Raw genomic sequence first — 26189 nt, 5'->3', positions numbered from 1 at the left:
TCTTTCTTTCTTCTTTCTTTAATTTTATATTAATACTGTGTTGTAATATATATATATATATGTTGATAGAATGAAAAGTGAGGACAAGAAAGATAGAAAGAAAGTCAAACAAAGAATGACACGAAGTTTGAAGTTGAAGTTTGTGGGTTTTCAAAAATGACTCATTTTAATGATATTTATATCTCTTGATCATCATATCTCATGATGGTTGCATCAATCATGTAATATATATATATATAATATATAATGAATTGCAACAAAATAACAAGATCAATTTATTATTTAATAAGAATTTTAAATAAATTTAAATATAGTTAATATGCACATCAAAAAGAGGTTTCTTTTTTCAAAATTAATGCGTCCATCGAGAGATATTAATATAGTATTAGTATTAGTATTAGTATTTATATACATACATATATATAGATACGTCATATATAATGGAAAAAGAAACAACATACTATGCCATTGGGTTAAGTAATACCATTAATTCATTATTGGAAGATGAAGATTGTATGTATTTACATTTGTAACAAATCATAAAGAGACAACAAACTGACTCTTGTTTATCTTTAGATTTATTACAAGAAGGAGCTTGCAAGATGGTAACATATCTTTCAAATATGAATTATATGCCACCACATGAAACGACAGATACAATGTTGGCAATCATTCAAAAGACATCGAGTGAGACATTGATAAATGAAATTGCAAAGATCTTTCATCAGTTGTTGGATCAACATCACTTTACAATAGACATTAACTTTGAACTAATGTGTTCAATCTTGTTTTCAATTGGTCATCATTATGATTCTAATATTGATACTCAAAGGGTAAGTTTGATTGTTCTCTCTCTCTCTCTCTCTTATTATCTTTGACAGTATGATACTTTTACTTTTACTTACCAACTGATCCATTTAGTTTGCAAAGATACCAATTTACAATGCAATTTCATTATTAAACTATATGTCTTATTCATTTGAATATTTAATCATTGAAAAGAGAGATGATCATCCAATCAAATCTATATTGGATCGTGGTAGAACTGAATTATTCTTTAGTTGTATCATGTCAACATTGAACAAATGTGAAAATGATACATTTCAAAATATTGTTAAATTAATTGTAGTTGTATGTACAAACAAACAAACAAACAAACAAATATGATAATGATATAATATGTATTAATTATCTTTTATTTCTTCTTTTAGATTTATAATGTAATGGATCCATTACAAAAATCACAAGTATCACCTACACTTTCACAAAAGTTTAAGACTATATTAAGCGATGAAAGAAAAATAATGTTTATACAGGTATTGGAGAATGGTCCAGTTAAAAATAAGCTAATGGAACAGTTCCTTCATGACTCTGTCAACAAGACAATGGGTAGAGCCTATGAGAGCAAAGCACAGAGTGCAGATGCAATGGAAAGACTTTCAAAATACTTTTTGAGGTGTCTCCCCATCTATCCAACCAGTCGTACATCAAGAGCTCTAGAACTCTACACAACCCTTTGCAATCATTGGTTACAATCAATTCTATCAACAGACTATCATTCAAATCAACAACAACAATATGATTGGAAGAGATTGTTACAAGATTTTACAGATTTTGATGAATTGATTCAAATGGATATCAACAAGGCCGTAGATGCAAAATTAGTGGATTGTAATTTAAAAATTATGATATTAATCATTCAATCCAAATCATCTTAGATTAGATTAGATAGATAGACAACCATATATATATTATTAAAAGAAATTCATTTTTCCTTTTACCATAATGATCAAGTACTTGATTCCCAATTCCAGTCTTGTTAGATTTTTGTCAAATTAATTGTATTTGTTTTGTTTTAATGTTTTGTTGTTGTTGTTTGTTGGTTATTTTTTTAAAGAGATGAAAAGATTTTCTTGACATCATCAAATACTTGATCAACATGTCTGTTTGAATCGACAATCTTGACACGTGATTGCTTTCCATAATAATCGACAACCAATTTAGTTTGGTTGTTAAAGGTGACAAATCTCTTTTTAATCGATTCCAAGTTATCATCTGTTCTACCACTGCTTACACCTCTACCAAGTAATCTTTCGGTCATAACTTGTTCTGGGCAATCAAAGAATAATACAAACTTGGTATCAACAATATCTTTCATCTAAAAGAAAAAAAAACAAATAATCAATCAATCAATCAATCAATAATTATCACTACAGTAACCTTTATATTACTTACATTATCAGTCCAAGAATTATTATTTTCTTCATTTCTTGGGAAACCATCAACAAGGTAATTCTTGGATGGATCTCTGAGGATTCTATCTTTGAGAAGATTGACAGTGACGACAGATGGTACGATTTCACCATTCTTGATCATAGTGGCAATCATATCACCATTCTTTGAACCAGATGCTTGTTCTTCACGCAACAAGTCACCAGCCGACAAGTGAACATATCCAAACTCTTGAACAATCTTGGCACATTGAGTACCCTTGCCACTTCCAGGACCACCCAACACAAAAACAACACCTGGTTTCTTTGATATGGTTGATATTATATTTGTTAGTCTATTCATCATTTTGTCTGAACTAGTTGTTGATTTATCTATTATCTTTTATATAACAGTAGTAATAATAATAATATGGTATATTGTAGTAATACTCTTATAATTTTTCTTTCTTTTCTCAAACTTGTCCTACTTTAATTGATCTACGTATTAATGATGACAGTCCTTTTGTTTTTTTTTTTCTATTCATGATGTATCATATAGATCATGATGTGATATCGAGATGACACATGTTCTGATCTCTATATATTTTCTTGATCTTCTTCTTCTTCTTTTATTTGTACTGTCATTTGTGTATATAGCAATGTGTATGTGTCTGTTATATTGTTAAGCTAATTACCTTTGATTCCATTTAAATGATATAGAGATATATATAGATTTTAAAGGTAGTAGTAAAAGTACAACAAAGTAATAATATATAATCGAAATACAAATATATTAATAAATTGAATTGAATGAATTGGAGGTGCACTGCATTCCGAAGCACAATGAGAGATTTTTTTTGAAGAAACCATTTTTAATTTACTTTTTTGTACTTTATCACTCTTTGCTCTTTGTCCCTGTACTATTAATCATTTGTTATCTGTACCTCTCTATTCACCTCTTAAATATATATATATATACTTTAAAACAAACACGATGCAAAAGACACCTGTATGGCAATTCAAAGCATGTCAAAATTGGGTAAAGACTATAATGATATCAGAGTTGGTAGAGAATGATGAAGTAGTAGCTGAAATGTTCTGTGGTACAGGTTTGGATACAGGTAAATGGGAGAGAGCAAAGATAGGTAAATATGTAGGTTATGGTATGTATCACAATCATTCAATCAATCAAAAAAAGCATAGATGTCAAACTAAAACCAATCATCATTCTTCTTGTGTGGATCATCCATCACATGTGATCATTGATGGCTACTACTCTCTCTCTTTAGACCCATCAAGAGAAAATCTAGCAGAAGCAGAAATCAAATGGAAACATAAAAAGTGTCCTTATGAAGCAGAATTTAAACAAGTCAATCTAATAGAGGAATCGATAGATCCTACGATAATTGGATCAACGACTCCAATTGGAGAAGATATAAAAATGGGAGATGGAAGCAGCGGCGTTAAAGAAATATTTGGTGTTGTAAGTTGTTTTGATGGATTACAAAGTGCTTTTGATTCAGTGGAACATGCCACAACCTTTATTCAAAACGTTAGCTCACGATTAAAGAATGGTGGATACTTTTTTGGAATCATTCCAGATTCCTCTGCCATTTGGTACAAATCACAAAAGGTATTGACTGGTCTTCCAGCCATCAAATCATCACTATTCAACATTGAATTTGATAGTGATAATTTTACCTTTTACGGAACAAAATATAATCTAAACATGAAAGATGGTACAAATGTAAATGAAAATTTAATTCATTTTCCAACTTTTATAAAGTATGCAAAGAAGATACAAACAAAACAAAACAAATGGAAATCACATGATGATAATTAACAATATCTCTCTCTCTCTCTTTGTCTCTTTGTAGTCTATGTAAACAAAATAATTTATTATTTATTGAAGCTTCTAATTTATCAGATTTCTATGAAGATAACAAAAAGAATTATGAAGCAAAATTAAAACAATCTGGTGTACTAAGTAGTAAAGGTAAAATTGAACCTCCTCAATTAGAACTTATAAGTATGTATAAATATTATATTATAATATTATCCAATTATTATTATTATTATTATTATTATTTACTTATTTATTCTGTTCTTTTTATTTTTTACAAGACTTGTATACAACATTTATATTTTATAAAGAGATTGATCAACCTCAAGTATTACAAAATAAATAGAAATACAAATAGGATCTATATATACCAAGAGAGGAACTCTTTCTTTATTTTCTATATTCCATTCTTTATTTCTTTTCAGTTTCATGTGGTAAATTTTGAGCAGGTTGACCCCATTCTGACCATGAACCATCATAGACTGGAGCAATTGGATAACCATAATGGTAGAGACCAAGAGTGAGAACGGCAGCGGTGGTACCCGAACCACAGGTGGTCAAGATTGGTGCGTTGACATCGACACCACGTTCCTTGAAGAGTTTGAGGAAATCATCCTTTGGAATGTATCCACCTTCTTTGGCGTTGACAACTTCAACCCATGGAACGTTGAATGAGCCTGGAATATGGCCACGGTGCAAACCTGGACGTGGTTCATCGACACGACCATAGAAACGATCGGCAACACGTGCATCGACTACTTGGTACTGCTTGGATTGCAAATTGTCAATGAGATGTTGTTTGTTTTTGAGGAGTGGTGTGTCTTGGGCGGGCTTGGCAGTGTAGGTGGATGGAGTAGAGGTGGTTTGGATCTTACCAGCCTCTGTCTTTTTACCCTCACGTTGCCATGCTGGTAGACCACCTTGGAGAATTGAAATCTTGGACATGGGATGACCAAAGTGGGCAAAGGTCCACCATACACGTGCCGATGCAACATAGGTGCCACGAGTATCATAAATGACGACGTGATCCTTGTCAGAGATACCAAGTAATTGACCGGCAGCATGTTCAAACTCGGCACTGCTTGGAAGGTTGTGTGGCAGTGCGACTGTCTTGTCACAATACTCGTCGATATTAAAGAGATGTGACGATGGGATATGAGCTTCCTCAAAATCCTTTCTAATGTCACGTTTCTCATGTGGCATATACCAACTTGCATCCAATACCTTTACTTTGTCCAAATTATCATTTAACCATGTTGGTGTAACAAATAATTGATTTGTTGTCATTTTATTCTTACTATTACTATAATATCTAACAAATATAATTGATGAAGTAGATGATGATGATGATGATGATGAAGATTGTTGTTGTTGATTGTATTTAAATAAAACAGATGATGATGATTGAGATAAAGATGCTAAAGATGATACAGATGATTGACTGATCTTTAATGATTGAGTTTTAACTATATGATTAATTGCAACTTTGAACATTAATTAGTCTCTCTAAAGTAAGTTAAACTAAAAAAGATAGATAGATATACAGAATAATGTAATGAATTTGCGAATGGAATGGAAGCTTCTTCTACTGAACTTGAATTCAGGCAAATTAAATAAAATATCACTCACTCACAAGATACTTTTTTTTTTATACCAAAAATTGTAACAACATACATGTGTTTACAAATCAATAGCTTAAAGGGATTTAAAAAATAATGATATTTTATTAGTAAATATTGTTTGGTTTGGTTTGGTTTATATATATATGTGAGTGTAAGGATAAATAGATACTAGTCGACCAAGGGGATTAATTTTATACAAAATAATAATATTGTTGTTTTGTGTTTTTTGGGAAATATTATTATTACGAGCTATTATTATTTTAATGTTGTTGATAATATTTTAAACTGAAGAGGATCCAATTTGAATACCACCACCACCATTATTATTATTACTATTTTCAGATGTACTATCGGGACTATTTGAATTACTACTATTTTCATTTTTAATATTTAAATTTACATGTGGAGGTGTATCTTGTTTGGTGTTGTCATAACTATAACCATTATCGATTTGATCAGATTGTCTATTGGTAGATTCTGCAGAGTCTGCTCCAACTGCTTTGGATTCTGGTAATGAGATGTCTGAGGTGTCTTGTGTCTTGGAATGCATCGATTGGATCTTGGCCATTCTGAGGAGTGGCAGGAAACTGGAACTAATGGTAATCATGACAATGGTGCATTGGCCAATCTCTAATAGAATAGCAAAGAAGTCACCAAGTGATTCGGCAGCAAATGATCCAGACTTGATCACTACACCACTATCAAAGATAATCGATCGAATGATACTAACGATGATAATGACACCTAGACATTTAACAAGGTTGGTCGTCTTGGTGATAGATAGAGCGACGGCTGCATTCTTGTTGTTTCCAGAACACACAATTGTCTTTTTCATATCATTCTTGAGTGCACGAGCAAGAACGTATCCATGGTAAAAGAAGAATCCACCGGCCACTATGACTGTGAGTAAAAATGCAACTATATAGACTGTCATAATAGTTGTTTTGTTCTGGTAGGATGCAGCCAACCCGATGGCGATAGAGATGTAGGTGATGGTCATGACTATAGTTCCAACCACTAGGAACCGGTTGACTCTATCTTTGGCGGTTGGGTCCATAATAGTCATCTCTCCGGAACGACCGTAAAAGAGGTAGAATGTGAGTACCCAGAACCACCCAATTTCAAACCACACAATGATGATAGCCCATGTACCAACGACAATGAGAACATCGTATGCTATATGGACCGCATGATTGGCACTAATATCCATATTAGTGGTCTTGGCCAATTTAATGGCAAATGATGCTGTTCTGAGTAAAAGGAATAACGAGAGGAAGATGTAGATGATTCTTCTAGTCATCGTTCTCGACGTTCCTTTTCTCTTTTTTTCTATAAATATTTTTACTGCTTCATGATATACTTGTGCCATACAAAGAATGGCATAATAAAAGTAAACCAATACTCTAATCACTCCAAATACCATAAATACTGCTTGAACAGTATAATCAGCATCTGCAAAATATTCTGGTTTCATTTCCACCATTTTTTTTTAAAAAAATTAAAATATTGATAAATAAAGATATGTGTATATATATATATAAATATTCTAGTTTTGGATAAATAATATTAGATTAGATTAACTATTTGATTCTTTTTAATAGACTTTTTTAAATAAAAAAGTATAAATAAATAATTTACAAAAATTAATAATAATAATCTTGATGAAAGAATGGATCAAGTTTTAAAAAGACAGAAATTGTAGTTGATGATATGAAATCAATGGTGTTGGGAATGGTGGTGTTGGTAGTGGTAAAGATGTTTGGAGGACAAAACAAGGTAAAATGGAATGAAATCAAACTTGATTGGTTTGGATTAACGATTACGATGGAAGGATGGTAATAACGAAACAACAAAATATTTTAAAGCAACTCTTTTTCCAAGGTGGATAATAAAACAACAACAACAACAAAAGAACAAAACAACATGTAGTTGGAATAGTTATTTTGGAAGTTGAACAGAATGTGGCTACGATCAACACAACAACAACTACATTGGAAGAACAATGCAATGTTGATTTGGTAGTGGTGGTAATAATAATAATAATAATAGGGGTGGCTAATAATAATAAAATGATAATAATAATGTTATGTATGTATGAATGAATGATTTATGACAATGGATAATTAAACTTACAACTACCCACAATTGATAAATCGGGCTGTGATTTTAAGGTCACAACATATGGTGATTTTTTGGTGTTTTGGTTGGATCAACCACCCCCCACAATAAACACTAACTTCAAACACACATACACTCACACACACTCCAATGCTAGGTTAAATTGTTTGGATTTACTCACCCGTCGACCATCCGTCACAGACACAGCTATAGGGTGAGTGATAGATAAGATGATCACACCCAAATTTAACTCTTTCTCTCTCTTACCCTGAGTTTTGGATGGATGGAAAATTGAATGAATGGATAGATTGATTGTTTCGACTCGACTAACCCACTGTTGTATTGTTGCACCTACCTATCGAATTTAAATTAATTTATTGGTTTAATTGGTTGTTGTTCCTTTTTGACCTTCCTTCTTTTTCTTCTCTCTCTATATTTATTTATTTGATTCTACACAATTTATTTGTGTGGGTGTGTGCGTATGAAGTATGTGTGTTCTTGAAGAAGTAGAATAATAATAAATAATAATAAATATTTGTATTATGAATGTGATTGTGATAGTGTTTTATAATTAGAATTGAAAAAACTAAATGGTTTCGATGACTTTGTTGAACAAGAACAATAAAAGGTATATCATTGATTGTTTATTATTAATATTATTATTATTATTATTGTTATTATTATTTTTTGTTGGTGATGATGATGATCAGGGTGGGTGAAAGGCACTTAAACCCTGTCTTTACATCCATCTGTCTACCTACACCCCTTCTTTTGGTTTGTCCAAAGACTATACGTCGGTGCCAGGGTAGAGGGGAAACACAAAACAAACAGCACAGATTATTTTGATCCATTTCCCAATCGAGACAATTGATTGGTGGATTGCCAAAAGTTCAATCACAGGAAAATTCAATTTTCAAACCATCTGATGGATGGTGTGTGGGAAATTAGAAATAGTAGTAGTAGTAGTAACACCACCACGATCTCAAATTAGACAATTTAGCGATTGATCCAACAATAGTAACCAATCTAAAGTTTAGTACAACAATTAAATTTAACGGTCGGTTCATACTCTCTTTTAATTGGAACAGTTTCAATCTACATTGTTCCAATTAAAAAAAAAACTAGATGATTCTTGTTTTTCTCGTGTATCTTTTATCCATTCGTGACCACTACCACTACTAACATCACTAAGATCATTCCACCATTATATTATCTTGGTGACCCAACTCCAACTCCAACTCAACCACCCACCACCAAACCATTCAACCCTAACCCAAACCCATCCACATACTTTAAATTGGAATCCAAACAAAACACCAAACCCACCCCGAATATTTTAAACAGAGAGATAGTCCTATAGTATCGGGTTGTCTCATTGGTCGTCCAAATAATCTACATTGGTGATTAAATCACGAAACCTAAAAATAATTTAAATTGGTACAATATTTTATCTGTTTTAAAAAAGGAAAATAAAAGAATAATATTTCAAGCCATCAAAAATATCTATTGTCAGACTTGGGTTGTTAAAAAAACTATCGTCATCATTAATATTAATATTATTGTCCAAATAATACTAATACTTCTTCAAAGAATAATGAAATTCCAAGTTATTATTGGTAAATATTGATTTTTTGATTTTTTTTTTTTTATGAGAGCACATGCACTATGATTTTGAGACGATGATCAGTACTCAAAAGAGTAGTATTAATATAAACAATAACAATAATAAAATGTTCAAATTAGCTCAAGAGAGTTGTAAGAGATGGATGAGAATGGAACCAGCATACTTTGCTTCAGTTGCCTTTTCTGTACTTTGTAAGTTTTAACATAAAACGAGGACGATGATGATCTCTCGTACTTACTAACGATTACTTCTCTTATGATCATCATTATCATTATCATTATCATCACTACAGTCCTTGCTATCCCACCAATTGCTCTCCCATTAAGAGAAAAGTTTGCTGATAGAAAGCCAAGAAAGGATCCACGTAGGTTTATAACAGCAAAACAAGATACACTACAATACATACTGTAGTTGATATACTCACTTCTTTATTTAATCATTTAGAAACTATTTATCACGCTGATACTTATTAAAAGGAATATAGAATAGATATATATAAAACGACATGTAAAAGATAGAATAAATGGATATTAATAATAATAACGAAAACAACTAAACTAGAAGATAGTTCTTTATGTATAGTATGATCAAAGAAGAAGTCATCGATATACTATCAAACTCTCTCGATAAACTTACTTTATGGTGATCACAAACAATGAATGAATGTGATAACCATTATGGTATAAGTAGTAGCAGTAGATAACACAGATCTAACAAAATAGATAAGAGATTGGTTGGTTTGTGAAAATTCATTCTTTATTTCATATGTGATTTGTTTGATCTAATCAATCAAAATTTTAAGGATATAATCAATCGATCACTCAAAAGTTTAGTGTCTTTCCTTTTTCTTTTCCTTTAATACTGGTTCACCCATAGTTCCACGTAATAAACGACTGACTCTGGTAGATGCAACAGCACTGTCGATGATTTCAGATACATCAGATGGAGTAACATAACCATACCAATGACCTGGTGGGAATACCAATACATTTCCTGCAAACTTGTGTCCACCAACATGACTGGTTCCATAGACTTGAATCTCCTTGGACAATCCTCTCTCTTTGATCTCTTCCTTTAATTGGTCAACCAAAATGGGTCCACAATATCCACATCTCTCATCTTTTAACTTGTGTGCACAAACAAAAATGAATTTTTCCTAAACAAACAAACAAACAAACAAAAAGATATTGTTAATCATTTTGTATAAATATTTAGTATTATTTTGCTTACATTGAAAGATTCAATTTTAACATCTTGTGGGAATTGATCATTGATAGCCTTGTTCTTTGAGAAGAAATCCAAGACACGTTCAAGACGATCTTGATTCATTCCAACCAATCTAATGTTTTCTGGGAACACCAAAAGGTCGATACCAGTATCAGAGGAAGAGGAAGAGGAAGCATCACAACCATTGAAAATGGATGGAACCAATTGGTCACGATCGTGGCTCTTGATGGCAGCTCCGATTTGTTCCAAAGCTTCTGATGCAGTGAAAAATTTGGCTGGGAAATCGACGGCTGGGAAACCAGCACAAATAAAGTAGTGACGACCATACTCGTGGATAGAGTGGGCCACTGGTGATTTATCAGGTGCTACCATCTCTGGACGACAGAATCCACATTTCTTATTCATATCTTCAATATCACCAATCTCAAATGATGGTTGTTTCTTTTCTTCTACCTTACTAGTAGTAGTAGTAGTAGTAGCAGAGGTAGTTGAAGTGGTGGCTTGATTGTTGTTGTTGTTATTATTATTATTAACATCGGGAGCTACACTTGTTGTGTTATCATTTGAAGAAGCAGCAGTTTTTTGTTCATTGATTGCCTTTTTTTGATTAGGAGAAGTTGTAGAAAAGGCAGCAGCACTTTGATACAAGAACCATTTTACAACGACTGTTGCAATAGCAGCTGATAGACCTACAATTAATAATGTTTCAGTTTTCATTTCTACTTCATGATAGATTTAAACAAATAGATATATAGATAGATATATATACGTAGTGGGGGGTTGTAATAATAATAATATTTTGTGCGCAATAACTATGTATCAAAAGAACAAATCAAAATCTAATCATTTCATAATTTAAAGTTTGTATGTTTGGTGTGAACATAAACATTCTTCTTGTTTTCTTTTCTCTCATACCTTGTTGTTGTTGTTGTTGTTGAAATTTATTTGCTTGAAAGATTGGAGTATAACTCTTGTACCAATTAGATGATGGATTATGTTGACGGTGTATCTGATTATATTTAAAGCTTTGTCCTTGATTACTAGTAGTACTTTGATTACGAATAATGCCAACAGATACAGATAAAAGATTGTTATTATTTGTACGTTTTAAAAGAGTGTTGATCATGTTGGTTGTGCACACAAACCAATGAGCCCCTTTTGACAAAAAAAAATAATGAGACAGGGATATTTTATTCTTTTTATCTTTAACCACATCATTTTTGCGTCTTCGTCCTAAAAGTCTGCAAATCATAACTACTAGTTTATGTCCTTAAAATTTATAGCTAGCTTTGCAACCTTTTGGTGAGATATACATTTATTATATGATTAAACGAGTTACTTTGACTTATTGATTCATTAAAATAACTTAATTTAAGATAACAATAATGTAAGGGTTGGATAAAAACAAGTTAGTGTAATTGATCATAGTTCGGTGCAACATTAGGAAAAGGTTCGAATGAAAGGTCATTCGCCATTGATGGTGCAGGTGTAGCTTTAATTGGGTTGTCACAAGTAGCTCTTTTTTTTTTTTTAATTTTTTGTTTATCATTTTTTTTTGCAACATCAACTCTGTCAGCGATTCACACAACCCACTTCCACCTTTCCCTAATTATTATTTATTAATTTATTATTAAACGGATTTTTGGTGTTTATTGTTTGTTTATCGTCTTTTTTACAATCATTTCAACAAAGTAGTAGAAAAGAAGAAGAGAGTAATAATAATAATAATAGTATCAATATTGTAATAGTAAACATTATATATATAGTAGTAACAGTAAAAAAGAAGAAAGAAAATGTTGATTAAAGAGTTTCGTGTAGTACTTCCATTTACCGTCGATGAATATCGTGTCGGACAATTATTCTCTGTCGCCAAGACAAGTTCACAAGAAACATCTAATGGTGAAGGTGTTGAAGTTTTGAAAAATGAACCATACAAGAATGAAGATAGTGAAGGTCAATATACTGAAAAGATTTATCATTTGGGATCGTATGTTAAGAAGAAGAAGAAGAAGAAGAAGAAGAAGAACAAAGAAGAATAAGATGAAGATAATTAACATATATGATTTATATATTATATTTGCATGCAGTCGTTTACCAGGATGGGTTAGAGCTCTCATTCCATCAAGTGCTTTGAAATTAGAAGAGAAGGCTTGGAATGCTTACCCATACTGCAAGACTGTTCTCAAGAGTCCATTCTTGGGTGAAAGATTCACCTTTATCATTGAATCTCGTCATGCTTTGGATAATGGTTCCCAAAATAATGTAAATCAATCAATCAATTACATACGATGATGAACTTTGTGGATTTGATGACTAATCTAAAAAAAAAAAATATTGTTTTTTTTGAAATTTATTGTAGATTCACAACCTTTCTGAAAAGGATTTAAAGAATAGAGATATTGAGATTATTGATATTACAGATCAAGTTGAAAAGAAGGAATACAAAGCAGAAGAAGATCCAACACTTGTACGCTCAGAAAAGGCCAACCGTGGTCCATTGGCTCATGGCACTTGGATGCAATCCAAAGACTTCCCAGTTATGTGTGCCTATAAACTTGTAACAGTAGAATTCAAGATGTTTGGTTTCCAAACCAAGGTTGAAAACTTTATGATGAAGATTGAAAAGGATCTCTTTACCAAATTCCATCGTCAAGTATATTGTTGGTTGGACGAATGGTTTGGCTGGTCCATGGATCAAGTCAGAGAATACGAACAAAAGACCAAGGAAAACCTCGATCAGAAATTAAAGGAAACTGATCCAAATGCCAAACCCGCTGCTGCCGATGCCTCCTCTTCAACTTCTCCCGATAACTCTTCCGAAACTAAAGCTGAAACTAAAGCTTAAAAAAAAGTATAAATTAATAAACACAACAGATAAAACCAAAGAAAGAAATAACAAGAAAACAACAAGATGTATTGTTTAATCTAAAAAAAGAAAAAGATTATGTTTTTTTGGATTAATCATAATATAGTAGGTGACTGCTATATGATATGTTTATTACTTGGTAGTAGTTGTGCATTTGTAGAGTTTAATAATGCATTGCGTTGGTCGGCCAACTTTTGTGCAAAATCCAATGGATTTGCCAGTCCTGTACTAGACTGTGTTAAAGTTAATGTCGAAGAAAGAGGTTGTGATGTTAGAATTGGTGTAGTTGGAGCTGTTGTAGTGGTTGGTGAAGTGATTGGTAATAAATTATTATTATTATTGTTAGTATTTTGTAATTGTAATTGTTGTTGTTGTTGAATTTGTTGTTGTTGTTGTAATAATTGTTGTTGTTGTAATTGTTGTTGAATTTGTTGTTGTTGTAATTGTGCTGCTTGTTGTTGTTGTTGTTGTTGTTGCATTTGTTGTTGAAATAATTTTGATTGTTGAGCTTGTTTCTGGAAAAAAAAAATAGGGATTAATATAAACACAATCCAAGGATATATTTGTGTTATTCTAATTGACTTACTCTTTCAAAATCTTTTACACATCTTCTACATTTACCATCTTGAACAATGATCATCCAAGGTCTTTGACAAGTTGCACATTGGTGTTGTTGCTTGACTGGATATTTTTGAGTTCGGTGTCTCGAGACACAGATGGAACAAAACTCATAGTTGATGACCTTGATCTTTCGTTGTTGGTTAGAGATACACCACTTTGTGCAGATGTTGGATTGGGTGGTTTCGTTTAATTCCATGACGAGCGGATGAGGTCTCATTTCATGGCATTTTGGACATTCACTGGCACGATCCAATGGGTCAGCCAATTCACAGTATGGATGGCACTGGTATCTCATAGGCTCACCATTTTTGTTTTGTTTGGTTGGTGATGAGATGTTGTTGGTCGTCGCCGCAGTGGTAGTAATAGTAGTAGGAATGGTTGGAATGGTCAGAGTGGTTGCAGACGACGACAAATTAAGAAGATGTTGATTTACAGATGATGGTGAAGCAGGTGTTAGAGGTGGTGAAGAAAATAATGGTGTGTCTGAAAATGGAGTTGCTGGTGGTGTAATTAAAGAAGAAGAACAAGAAGAATTATCATCTGTTTTAATTTCTATAGAGAGACAAACAAAAAAAAAAAAAAAGAGAATTAATTTAAAAATGATCTATGTTTTTCTTTTCTTTTTTCTTTTCTTTTCTATATTTCTATTTTTCTTACTTTTCTTTAATCTTGTATCATCATCATCAATTAAAGATGATAAAGTTGGAAATATATTGTAGAGGAGTAGTTTGGGAGTATTGGCAACAACAACATCATTGTCGGCCAACAATTCGCCAACGCTTTGACAAACAGAGAGATCGTTCCCAAATTGATCTTGCAATCGACTAGATTCAAAGTGATTCGGGGAGAGGGGGTTGTTGAGTATGGTAATAGGAGTAGATGTTGTGATGCCAGTTGGTATAAAGAGACCTTTGAATTCGCAGGCAAGCTTTCGCTTGAGATCTGAAATCTTGATGGTCCATGGTACATTGACGGTGAATCTATACTCTTGTGATACAATGTGCAATTTTATATATTTGGGGCGTGTGATCCCATTGCCTCCAAAGTTGTTAATACCACTGTTATTGCTGTTGATATTGCTGGTGGAGACGGTTCCACATAGACTGTTAAACAGTTGAATGGATGGACCAGACGAAGATAGTGATATAAAGTTTGGTACTATCGAGCAGGGAGATGTAGACGCTGACGATGAAGTGGGTGTGGTGACTGACGATGAAGGTGATAGAGTTTGTCCAATCATACAATTGATTGATAATGTTGTCGTGGTGGTAGTGTTTGATGGTATAGTGGTAGTAGTAGTAGTAGTAGAGTTATGTACAGTATTATTGTTGGTGTTGTTGTTGGAATCGTCAGTCGTATTGTTAATGTTAATGTTGTTGTTGTTGTTCAAAGTAGTTGAAAATGTTAAAGGAGGTGATAATGATTGTGGCGTAGATGTCATTGAAGAGGAAGAAGATGAAGAAGAGGATGAGGAGGATGAATTCGAAGGGGATGGTACATTAAATGGTGATAAAAGAGTTGGAGGTGTTTGATTTTGTAGTTCTTGATCTACAACAGTAGTTGATGATGATGGTAAGGTTATAGTAATGGTAGGTGGAGTGTTGGAGGTTGATGATGAAGAATCCCCTTCCTCTTGCTCCTCCTTTTTATCCATCATGATTAAATCATTCATTTGTTCATCATCATTGACTGAGGATTGAGGTAGAGGGGGAGATGAGGTTGGTGAAGTAACCAAAGATGATGGACCAGATGTCTGATCTCCAGAGCCTTGTCCTCTTGCCTTGCCAACTCTACTCTCTTCTTGTTGACAAGAGGAAGAAGAAGAAGAAGTCGAAGATGACTCTGACGACAAGGAAGAAGAAGAACAAGACATTGGTGACATGTTTGAGGGCTCAACTATTACCACCATGGTATTAATAGCTATTGATGAGACAATAACAACAATGTCACGGGTACGTAGTAGATAAATGAAATGTTGAATATTAAAATCGACCCACGTTTTGATTCAATTGTGTATAGATTTATATCTCTAATAGTATATCTTTTTATCTCTGTCTCTTGTTTAAAACTGTTGTAATTATGATGGATGATAATAATATTAGAATTGATTGATTAATTATATATATATGTAGTAGTAGTAATATAATAATAGTAGTACAAGTAAGTGTATTGTATGATATGATATGGTTGATGTTGATGATGATAACTATATAATTTAAAGATCCTCTTTTTGGTTGTTTGGTTGGTTGGTCAGGTGATGTCTTGTCTGTTGGGTTTATTATTATATTATAGATTGATTCCCTCCAACCAATGTTGACGATGTGATGCTGTTACTAGAGAGAGAGGGCAGTTATGATTGAATATTATCGAGATATAGAGTTTTTTTTTTTTGAAAAGTTACAGCATGTAGGTTTTAAAAGAAAATAAATTAATTGAAAATGATTGAACAGCAGTTATGAAAAAGACAACAAACACATCATTCATTAATGATGGTTTCTACCATACCCCCTCCCTACTTTATATCTTATCTAGTCACCAGCATCATCAAGTTCATGAAGCGTGGTGGGAGTGAGTGGGTGGAAGGTTAAGGGAATTTTGATGAATAGAGACATGATCGAGGGAGGGAGGGAGGGAAGGAGGGAGGAGATGGGATCGATCGGTGTTGTTTGATAAAGACTAATAATTGATCAAAATTGGAAAATTCTTTCCATCCATCTTTATCTCTCCAACCATGGGGTCAATGTACGGGTGATTCATTTCCTATACCACTCACCCCCCACCGACTTTAAGGGGGTGAGACGTTGGAAGTTAAATTATCTCTTTTTTTTCTCTTTGTGATAATATTGACTGCTACTGATGTTGATACCAACCTTTCTACTACTACTTTACAATTCTTCTCTAGTTCAAAGTAATTTAGAATAATGAGGGTACAATATAATATAATATAATATTCACTTGAAGATGGATAGATGATGGATTTCGTATATGTGATTAATAAAGTTATTGGAGGGGAGGGTAGCAGTAGTAGTAATAGCCAGTTTGATAAAAAATCTTATATATGGGGAAATATCCCAACATCACTCGACCGCCGCTCTGATCAGAATTTTGTGGAGCTGAAAAAAATAGTGATCCCTATGTCGGGCGGGTGGTGTTGGGTGATTCCATCGATTGGTGGCAACAATCGATTTGTGTATACACCAACCAAGTGGCCAAGCCAACACCAACATCTTTAAGAAAGGAAGGAATTTTCCATCCAAATCTTCTTACCTCTTTAAAATTAACCAGGAAGGAACTTGACTATCTTTTAGTTGGTTGGTTGGGTATTTATGAAAATAAATAAATAAATAATAAATAGAGAACCTAGTTGTGAGAAACTAAGGCTATAAATACATAAAGTATATAAATAATGTATATAAAAATAAATAAAGTATATAAATAAATAATCCTTGGAAGCAGATAGTAGTCAGAGATTGAGTTCAAAATGATGATTCTAAAAGTCTGTCTGTTGTCTAATTAAACTATTTTGTATCTTTCTCTGCCTATCTGTCTATCTGTTCCGTGTGTGTTTGTTTAAACAAAATTACAAAAGTAGATGATGGCACCTGATCAACCTAAATTGACAGTGACATAGACCAGATATTTTACTCGGTTTCATTCGAACCACTCTTCAAATAAAATGCTTGTTGTAGTTGTCGTAATCGATTACGATGCCAAACAAGGCGAGGCATGCGAGTAAAGTCTTTTGGCTCTAGAGAGATCCAACTGACGACCCCGTTTGGGATTTAGCATCAAACCGGTTTAGCTAACGATCAAATAATAGCGAGGTAAGATGTGGAGGTGGAGAAAGAGTCGTAAACCTTTTCGTAACTCGAGTTGATTGCCCATTGCCATTGATTAATCCATGATATTTATATTAGTAGATCTCGTGTTACGAGCTTAGCTTGTTGTCAACAAACAAACACATTAATTAATTATAGATATTATATATTATATATCACAATTAACTTAAACTTATTATTTCATTCTGTTGAATTCTTTTAAATACTTTTCATCTGGAGAGATGTGATTAATGAATGTGAACAATCATCATTATTTGATTTGTATACAAAATGACATCTAAAGAACAAATAGAAAAGAAAGGTAGTAGTAGTAGTAGTAGTAGTAGTGATAAGAGTACTGTATCACTTGATAAACATAAAAGGTTTATCAGTAATTATCTTTACTTTCATGGGACACCAGAACAGAAACAAAAGTATGACTATAGAGGATACCGATCCGATCATCAAGTACTACGAGACAATCATCAATTTATACGTGACGATGAAGAGGATGCCAACGATCAAGAGAATTGGGAGAAACAGTTGGCTAAAAAGTACTATGATCGACTGTTTAAAGAGTATGCCATCATTGATCTCTCACAATACAAAACAGGTCAAATAGGTCTACGATGGAGAGTAGAAGCAGAGGTTATTAGTGGTAAAGGACAGTTTATGTGTGCAAATGTAAAGTGTACTTGTAATGATGATTCATTAAATAGTTATGAGGTATGTAAACAAACCAAAACTCTCTCTTATAACCCTTTTGATTAATTAATCAATATTGATGATTATAGGTACCATTTACATACATTGAATCAAAAGTTGAAAAGAGTGCATTGGTTAAAGTAATGTTATGTTATCCATGTTCAAAACTATTACATTATACAAATATAAAGAAAAAGAAAAAGGAATTAAAAAGATTATTAAAAAAGAGACAATTGGAAGATAATGACCAAGAAGAGGAATTGGAACTTGGAAATGATGGAAATAATAATAATGATGATGATGATACCATTCCTCAATCAATTAAAAAACAAAAGAACAACAATGGAAATGATGAGGAAGAAGAAGAAGAATATATAGAGAAAGATATCACTACATCTACAACGACAACAAACGACCGATCGAAATAAATAAATGATGGAATTATCTGTATTTCATTATCCATCATTTTTGTACATAATTAATACTCGTACCAATTATTCCTAATTATTTGATTGATTTTAGATTAATGAATTTATTAAAAAGAATAAGGTATTGGTTTTTTTTTTATATTATATTATTATTATTGTATACATTAAATTGATTATTAAACAATTTAAAATAATGATTATTATTATTTTGTTTTTTTGTTTTTAGTTGTAAACCATATACTTTGGAGTAGCAGAGAATTTAGCATAAGATTTAATAACCTTGTCGATAGCTTCGAGGAAATCCTTTTCAGTGACGATCTTTCTACGAGCACGAATGGCAAACATACCGGCTTCTGTACAAACGGAACGAATATCGGCACCTGTAGAGTTTGGACAGAGACGAGCCAAAAGTTCGAAACGAATATCACGAGAACAGCTCATTGTCTTTGCGTGGATGGTGAAAATGTGAGCACGACCTTCGAGGTCTGGCAAACCAAACTCTACCTTTCTATCGAGACGACCTGGACGGAGAAGGGCAGGATCGAGGGTATCTGGACGATTGGTGGCCATGAGAACCTTGATGTTACCACGTGGATCAAAACCATCCAATTGATTGATCAACTCGAGCATTGTACGTTGTACTTCATTGTCACCACCGGCACCATCATCGAAACGGGCACCACCGATAGCATCGACTTCATCGAAAAAGATAATACAAGCCTTTTTGGAACGAGCCATTTGGAAGAGATCACGTACCATACGTGCACCTTCACCAACATACTTTTGCACCAATTCACTACCAATGACACGTACAAATGCAGCGTCGGTACGGTTGGCAACGGCACGAGCACACAATGTCTTTCCGGTACCTGGTGGACCGTACATCAAACACCCTTTGGTGGATCGATACCGAGATTGACAAACTTTTCTGGATGCAACAATGGCATTTCTACGACTTCTCTCAACTTTTCGATTTGTTCTTTACATCCACCAACATCTTTGTATGTAATATCTGGTTTCTCTTCTACTTGCATCATTGTTACTGATGCATCAATCTTTGGTGGTAATGGTATTTGAATTTGATATTTATTTCTATCAACACTAAAAATATATATAGATAGAAAAAGTAAAAAAAAGTAGAATATAAAAGAGTTAATATAACATTTTTTTATCTATCTATTATTTGTATTTGTCTTTATATATATTTACCCAACTCTAATACCTTCTTCAACATCAGTTGGAGAAAGTTTATCACCCAAAGCTACAACAAACTTTGCAATTTGTTTAACTGTAATAATATATTTAGCATTTTGTGTTCCTGGATTAATAATTTTTGTACATCTTGCAACCTAAATAATAAGATGATAATAGTTATTAATATTGTAAACAACAACAACTATCACTACTACTACTACTACTATTGTTATCTGTGATCACATACTTGCAAAGGTGGTTCTTCATTGATTGAAGTCTTATCTACAACTAAATCCCATTGACTTGGTGGTGCAATACCTGTATCTGATTCTTTAATACCACAAATCTCATTAACTTTTGCAGTCATCTTTTTAATATCATCTTCCAAATCTTTTATTGATTTTGTGTATGGTCCAACACCCTAAATAAATATATAAATATAAGAGTATATCATAATACAAGTAAGTAATCTTTCTTCCTCTTCTTATTACTACAATTTATATATATCTAAGAACATCTGATCTCTCTGATGATTATTATTATTATTATAATCATCTCAGCAGAGAGAGAGAGTTGTTCTATATTCTATTCTATTCTATTCTTTCAAAACAACTTACATAAGACTTTAATAAAGCAATATCACCTTCATCTAAAGCCTTTGGTGCGACTTCATTAATCATATCATCTTCGATATCTTCTTTATTCACCATTCTATTCTCTTATTATTTCTATATTATATTATTATTATTATTTGTTCTAAATTACAGCAGATAGTAAAATAAATTGCGAAGCTTGAACATCATCACACTCTCAAAAATTAATTCACCAAAAAAAAAAAAAATTATTTTTTAAAAAGTCATCCATCCTTTTGTTTCCAACAATCACAATAGTAATAATAATGATTATAAATATAAATATATAGACAATAGAATATAATATTATAAATATTATATATATTTAGGGGGGGAAAAAAATAATTTTATTATGCCTCTTTATTAATAATAACCATAATAATGAAGATAAGGAAGTGGTTGTTTCTTTTTCTGTCACAAGATAGAAAAAATGTAAAATGTTTTGTTTGTGTTTGTCATAGAACAATACAATAAATGGTTGTTGTTGGGTTTGTATGTTGTTCCATAAGTTGAGAGATTATTGTTAAATATATATTCTGGTACTTTTTGAAAAATTACATTCTGGATCATATAGTTGGTTGTTTGGTTGAGTTTGGTTTTTGATTCTTATTATTAATGGTTATTAATATATAATATATATGTATGTATGTATGTATGTATGTATGTATGTATGTATGTATGTATGTATGTATGTATGTATGTATGTATGTTGTATATTGGGGAAAATTTTTTGGAAATAAATAAAAAAGTTATATAATGATTGATTGTTTGTTTATACTTTGTTGTTGTTTAAGATAAACGAGTATCAATAAATTCTTGACAATCTTCAACAAATTTACAACTGCAAACGTCGTGACTTGAACAAGTGACGAAACGAGGGAGTTTGCAAGCCATCCAAATGATACCACCCATACCCATGGTGGCAATACCATAGATGAGGAAGCCAAAGAAGGGAGCCCAATTCTCACGCATCTTTTTCCAGGCACGTTCGAGTGGTAGACCAAAGTAACGCTCGTTGATCCATAGAGTGATGATATCAAATACAAAGGCACCGATCAATTGGATGAACGAGTTGAGAGCAGCCTCGCCGAGGGTAAAAGTACCTCCATCGGGGTATGGGAAGAAAAAGAGACCACGGTTATCGTAGAATACCCACATGGTAAAGGCAGAGGCTGGGATGGACGAGTTCTCCATAATCATTTCGGTGTACATGCCGACGGCTCTAACAAACTTTTTGGATTCTTTGTGTTCGTGATGTGTGATCTTGGAGATCATGTTGGAGGCGAGACGGTCACGCAGTTGGACAGACGAACGGAACACGAGCTTGCCGATATTGAGGAGCAGGACAGACACGATGGTAAACTCGGTCTGGTTGATAGTTGAAATCATCATACGTCCGAGGGTGGAGATATGAGCCTGTGCATGGACGACGGCAAGACTGTGCATAATATTGACACCCTTGCGTTCCATTTGCTTGGTGACTAGCAGACGTACTGGAATCATCATGAATATTTCAAAGTAGATTGGATGCACCAAAAGACGCCATGCAATCTTGGAGACATTGGAAAAGTTGGAGTAGAGTTGGATCAAAAACATACCGTATGCAAGAGCACAGGCAGATACGAGCAACTCGGTGCCGAGAAAGGCGAACCCGTTTTTGATACGTTCGGGGTTGGTTTGATAGCTCTTTCCGACGTATCCCATGACAAAGCACAATCCAGTGTATCCAATAATCAACAACAAGACGTCACCGAGCCAGTACCAGTACGATTGGTCTCCTGCATTCATACCCCATGGTACGACGAGGAACAACCCAATCGCTGCCACCACCCACAAGTAAAACTTGGTTTGTAGCATACGTTTCATACCAAAGACCGCCCAAAACTGGATACCGGTAAAGATGGCAAGACCAATGATGAAAAAGGTCGATGTCAACACCGTCACACTGTTTTTGTAGAAATAGTCGGTTGTTCCATTACCACGTTTGATCCAAGACTGTGTTGAAAAACCATATGCCAAGATAATCATAATGATGCATGCTACCAACGCTACAATCGTAACCTTTCCATATTCCAATGACACTTCGGCAAGATGAGTGGCCCAGTGCAATTGAAGACGACGGTTATTAATCTTTTTGGCTTCATCTCTTTCCTTTTGACCTTTGATCTTGTCTTCGGACAATTCGTGCATTTCAGTATGTCCCTTTTCATTTTTGATCGTGTCATTGTCGGCATCATCATCATTCTCGTCATAATCCTCTTCATCTTCATCATCTTCATCGACTTCAATCGATGAATCACTATCACTCTTTTTAATCGTCGATGTTAAATCAACCATTGGATTTCTTGGTGTTCTTGATCCACCACTAACCGTAATGATTTCTTCTATATTTTGATTACTTGTATTATTATTATTATTATTGTTGTTGTTGTTGGTATCTTTTTCTTTTTCTTGTTGTCCTCCATTTACACTTGAACTTCTTGGACGTAGTCTAACACTCTTTTCTCCTTCTGCCAATGGGAAATTATCTTTTGATCTTCTAATTTCATCTATTTTTAAACTCTATCAAAAATAATAATAAATATATAAATAATTTGTTTTTCCAAAATTAAAATATAAATATAAATATTCAATTTATACATACTAAATCTTGTTTTGATTTGGTTGGAATGACAACTCCAAGAGTTTCACTCTCTGAAGATGATACTGAAGTATTGTCATCTTCATCGCCACTGAATGGATTTGGTGATCCTATGTCACTTGGACTTGATATTTGACCGCGTGGGGTTGTTGGTGTTGAACGAGCTCCAGTTCCAGCTGGAGTTATAGGATTGGAATCGATATTATTATCTTCTTCCATTTTTTAAAAAAAATCTATATTTGTTGAGTTGGAAAATTAAATTACAAAAGAGTCAATATATATAAATAAATAGTAGATTTTGTGTGGGGTGTATCAACAACAACAACAACAACACCAATGAAATGGAATAAGATTAAAAGAAAGTGTACAAAGGGGAAACAATACTATTGTGGTTGTTGTGTTGTGGGTTATACAAAAGATTGGTTTGATTCCCTGTATGAATGATGGTGTTGATGATGTTGGTTACAATAGAATTGTATAATGCCACGATGTGAGAGTTGTATATATTATATATATATTATATAAAAAAAGAAGTAGAGGCTATCAACGACAGTATTGATTAATTAAAAATAAACACTATCTCTGTGTGTGTTGTTGTTATTTAAAGAAATGTGGAGGTTTTTATAAAGGTTTGTTTATGGTGCACAAATGAATGCATAAAGTTGGGTACTGGTACCATCAGAACACCCCCAACCAAACCATTAACATCAGGCCAGGAGGTGCTGGGGGTGTTCCGCATTCTAAAAAACCCAGCACCTCGAATCACCCCTTCTTGAAGTTGTGTTTTGTGGTGTGGGCCAACCACAACCCAGATCTGTTCTGTCTGTTTGATTGAACAGTCGAGAAAACAAAAAAAGTTATCGAGCAGCACTATACATCTGATGAATACTGTGATCGAACAGTAAACAAACAAGGTTCTAGTAGAAGTAGTCGACACAGTGTGCACAAAAATAGAGAGAATATGTATGTGATATATAAAATACTACTTTTAGATGTTTTGTTGATGTTGATGTTTCGTTGAAGAATATGAATGAATGAATGAATGAATGGTGAATCGATTCGATCTCTTTGTATACGACCACTAGTATCAAACACCTACTGACTACTTCCTTCCTACTTCCCAATGCAAAAACCAAAGTCTTTTTGTAAAAGTGGGTGTCGAATGATATCGGGATGTTGGTTGTTGGTTGTGTTGAAGGTTTGTAACTTGGGTTGAAGGAAGGTTGACTTTTTCAATGTATGTATTGTTGTTGTTATTTATATAAATAGTAGTACCAACTAATCAATCATATAAAATATAAAATGGACAAGTAGTTTAAATAGAAAATAGAAGTTGGGTGGAGGAGAAGTGGGTTGATGAATAACAGCGAATTCAAAGCGAAGGTACCACCGGCATCTTTGTGTAGAGGAAGAAGGTTTGCTGTTGCTTTGCAGGATGTATGAAAAATGATTGTGAGAATATGAACAACACAACAAAACACAAGAAGAAGAAACGCCCTGCGAAACGGATAACGCGGAGATATATAAATTAATCCAGCCAGTTTGATTAATTAATTTGATATCGTCATCCAACAAAAAGGGAGCGCACAGACCCTGTTGCGTTTTGTTCTCAAAACACGTGAACCACCACAAGTTTTTTGTTTTTTTGTACATGTACCCAATACGCAACAGTAGTGATCATTTTCTCGTTGCGAGCCCCTCCTCTCCTTTTTTTTTTACGGGGATGGTGTCCGTGTCCATCATCGCCAAGTAGTACTAATAATAATTGGTGTTGTTGTCTTGTCTTACCGTCGTTGTCTACTCTTGCTTGATTGAATACAATGAATGAACAAACGAACCTACCTTGTTTGTTGTTGTTGGACAATGATTGTTTGATTATTATAATTATAATAATTGTTATTGTAGATTTGTTGTTTGTTTGTCTGGGTATTGGACAATGACAATGAACGATAAGATGAAGATGGAGTTGGTGGTGGCACACGAAAAAGTGTGGGTATTGTTTGTTTGTTTGTTTGGTTGGTTTGGAGATCTTCGCAACAGCGATGTCTAAAAAAGTAAAAAAACGTTGATAATAATAATAGATTTGATTGTGTGTTGTGTGATATGGATATGCGGGAATTGAACCCCTTCTTAAGAACAACAAAAAAAGAATAAAGAATAATCAACAATGGTTCTTAAACGGACCGAAGATATATGTCTCTGTCTGTGTCTTCGTCGTTGTTGTTGTTGTTGTTCTCGTTATATGTTGTTTCTTCTGTTGTATATATATAAATATGTTTACCTATGTATCACTACCAAAATGAATGGACGCATGAGTGTTTATAAAGCGACACTATATGCCGCGGACAGGACCTTAACCGAAAGATAAAAATAAAAGCTCTGCAAAGCAGAATAGGTGCAAAATGCAGAAGAGGGGATCGTGCGCAGCCTACACCATCACGCATTCCAAAAAAACTCAGAAGGGGATGGCCAAATCCAACTGTTTTTTAACTCGTTTTGAGGGGCTTCTGCCTCCGCAACTGCCATGTTTTTTTCGATTGCATAGTTGTGGATGACTTTTCAAAAGTCGAGTGTTTTGTTGTACAGGATTTATTTTTGGGTTGTACTGTTGTTTATTAATGGGTGATGGGTATTCTTAGG

The 26189-nt window shown here is 33.4% G+C and overlaps 13 protein-coding genes across 13 annotated transcripts; 5 read left to right on the top strand and 8 right to left on the bottom strand.

The window, feature by feature from the left end:
• Window positions 1-70: 70 nt before the first annotated feature.
• Window positions 71-1718, top strand: DFA_05700 (uncharacterized protein; the record flags this gene model as incomplete). The annotated part of the gene is made up of 5 exons (XM_004361361.1): window positions 71-125; window positions 427-513; window positions 577-833; window positions 922-1131; window positions 1212-1718. The coding sequence occupies 5 exons, from the start codon at window positions 71-73 to the stop codon at window positions 1716-1718; spliced, it is 1116 nt and encodes a 371-aa protein (XP_004361418.1).
• A 173-nt stretch (window positions 1719-1891) lies between these two features.
• pyrK (UMP-CMP kinase) lies at window positions 1892-2917 on the bottom strand (the record flags this gene model as incomplete). Its single annotated transcript, XM_004361360.1, has 3 exons — window positions 1892-2158; window positions 2236-2610; window positions 2906-2917. 3 exons carry the CDS (start codon window positions 2915-2917, stop codon window positions 1892-1894), a joined length of 654 nt encoding a protein of 217 aa, XP_004361417.1.
• A 287-nt stretch (window positions 2918-3204) lies between these two features.
• On the top strand, window positions 3205-4399 carry DFA_05698 (uncharacterized protein; the record flags this gene model as incomplete). The annotated part of the gene is made up of 3 exons (XM_004361359.1): window positions 3205-3995; window positions 4088-4239; window positions 4365-4399. 3 exons carry the CDS (start codon window positions 3205-3207, stop codon window positions 4397-4399), a joined length of 978 nt encoding a protein of 325 aa, XP_004361416.1.
• A 65-nt stretch (window positions 4400-4464) lies between these two features.
• DFA_05697 (uncharacterized protein) lies at window positions 4465-5547 on the bottom strand (the record flags this gene model as incomplete). Its single annotated transcript, XM_004361358.1, has 1 exon — window positions 4465-5547. One exon carries the CDS (start codon window positions 5545-5547, stop codon window positions 4465-4467), a length of 1083 nt encoding a protein of 360 aa, XP_004361415.1.
• A 408-nt stretch (window positions 5548-5955) lies between these two features.
• Window positions 5956-7158, bottom strand: DFA_05696 (uncharacterized protein; the record flags this gene model as incomplete). Its single annotated transcript, XM_004361357.1, has 1 exon — window positions 5956-7158. The coding sequence occupies one exon, from the start codon at window positions 7156-7158 to the stop codon at window positions 5956-5958; it is 1203 nt and encodes a 400-aa protein (XP_004361414.1).
• A 2229-nt stretch (window positions 7159-9387) lies between these two features.
• On the top strand, window positions 9388-9890 carry DFA_05695 (uncharacterized protein; the record flags this gene model as incomplete). The annotated part of the gene is made up of 4 exons (XM_004361356.1): window positions 9388-9409; window positions 9447-9608; window positions 9710-9781; window positions 9862-9890. 4 exons carry the CDS (start codon window positions 9388-9390, stop codon window positions 9888-9890), a joined length of 285 nt encoding a protein of 94 aa, XP_004361413.1.
• A 356-nt stretch (window positions 9891-10246) lies between these two features.
• On the bottom strand, window positions 10247-11770 carry DFA_05694 (sucraseferredoxin-like family protein; the record flags this gene model as incomplete). The annotated part of the gene is made up of 3 exons (XM_004361355.1): window positions 10247-10573; window positions 10648-11333; window positions 11560-11770. The coding sequence occupies 3 exons, from the start codon at window positions 11768-11770 to the stop codon at window positions 10247-10249; spliced, it is 1224 nt and encodes a 407-aa protein (XP_004361412.1).
• A 667-nt stretch (window positions 11771-12437) lies between these two features.
• On the top strand, window positions 12438-13489 carry pitA (phosphatidylinositol transfer protein 1; the record flags this gene model as incomplete). The annotated part of the gene is made up of 3 exons (XM_004361354.1): window positions 12438-12631; window positions 12732-12906; window positions 13004-13489. 3 exons carry the CDS (start codon window positions 12438-12440, stop codon window positions 13487-13489), a joined length of 855 nt encoding a protein of 284 aa, XP_004361411.1.
• Window positions 13490-13564: 75 nt separating this feature from the next.
• On the bottom strand, window positions 13565-16013 carry DFA_05692 (uncharacterized protein; the record flags this gene model as incomplete). The annotated part of the gene is made up of 4 exons (XM_004361353.1): window positions 13565-13569; window positions 13647-14025; window positions 14097-14683; window positions 14789-16013. 4 exons carry the CDS (start codon window positions 16011-16013, stop codon window positions 13565-13567), a joined length of 2196 nt encoding a protein of 731 aa, XP_004361410.1.
• A 2227-nt stretch (window positions 16014-18240) lies between these two features.
• Window positions 18241-19082, top strand: DFA_05691 (uncharacterized protein; the record flags this gene model as incomplete). The annotated part of the gene is made up of 2 exons (XM_004361352.1): window positions 18241-18675; window positions 18744-19082. 2 exons carry the CDS (start codon window positions 18241-18243, stop codon window positions 19080-19082), a joined length of 774 nt encoding a protein of 257 aa, XP_004361409.1.
• Window positions 19083-19304: 222 nt separating this feature from the next.
• Window positions 19305-20986, bottom strand: psmC2 (26S proteasome ATPase 2 subunit; the record flags this gene model as incomplete). Its single annotated transcript, XM_004361351.1, has 5 exons — window positions 19305-19951; window positions 19975-20183; window positions 20292-20431; window positions 20524-20697; window positions 20894-20986. The coding sequence occupies 5 exons, from the start codon at window positions 20984-20986 to the stop codon at window positions 19305-19307; spliced, it is 1263 nt and encodes a 420-aa protein (XP_004361408.1).
• A 711-nt stretch (window positions 20987-21697) lies between these two features.
• DFA_05689 (putative transmembrane protein) lies at window positions 21698-23768 on the bottom strand (the record flags this gene model as incomplete). Its single annotated transcript, XM_004361350.1, has 2 exons — window positions 21698-23470; window positions 23553-23768. The coding sequence occupies 2 exons, from the start codon at window positions 23766-23768 to the stop codon at window positions 21698-21700; spliced, it is 1989 nt and encodes a 662-aa protein (XP_004361407.1).
• Window positions 23769-25387: 1619 nt separating this feature from the next.
• DFA_05688 (uncharacterized protein) lies at window positions 25388-26075 on the bottom strand (the record flags this gene model as incomplete). The annotated part of the gene is made up of 2 exons (XM_004361349.1): window positions 25388-25595; window positions 26005-26075. The coding sequence occupies 2 exons, from the start codon at window positions 26073-26075 to the stop codon at window positions 25388-25390; spliced, it is 279 nt and encodes a 92-aa protein (XP_004361406.1).
• Window positions 26076-26189: the final 114 nt, after the last annotated feature.

The sequence above is a fragment of the Cavenderia fasciculata genome (assembly GCF_000203815.1).
Source record: "Cavenderia fasciculata unplaced genomic scaffold Scf_Dfasci-G-o-80e12.f1-5, whole genome shotgun sequence".
Lineage (NCBI taxonomy): Eukaryota > Evosea > Eumycetozoa > Acytosteliales > Cavenderiaceae > Cavenderia > Cavenderia fasciculata.
This window is presented reverse-complemented; position numbering and strand designations above follow the sequence as displayed.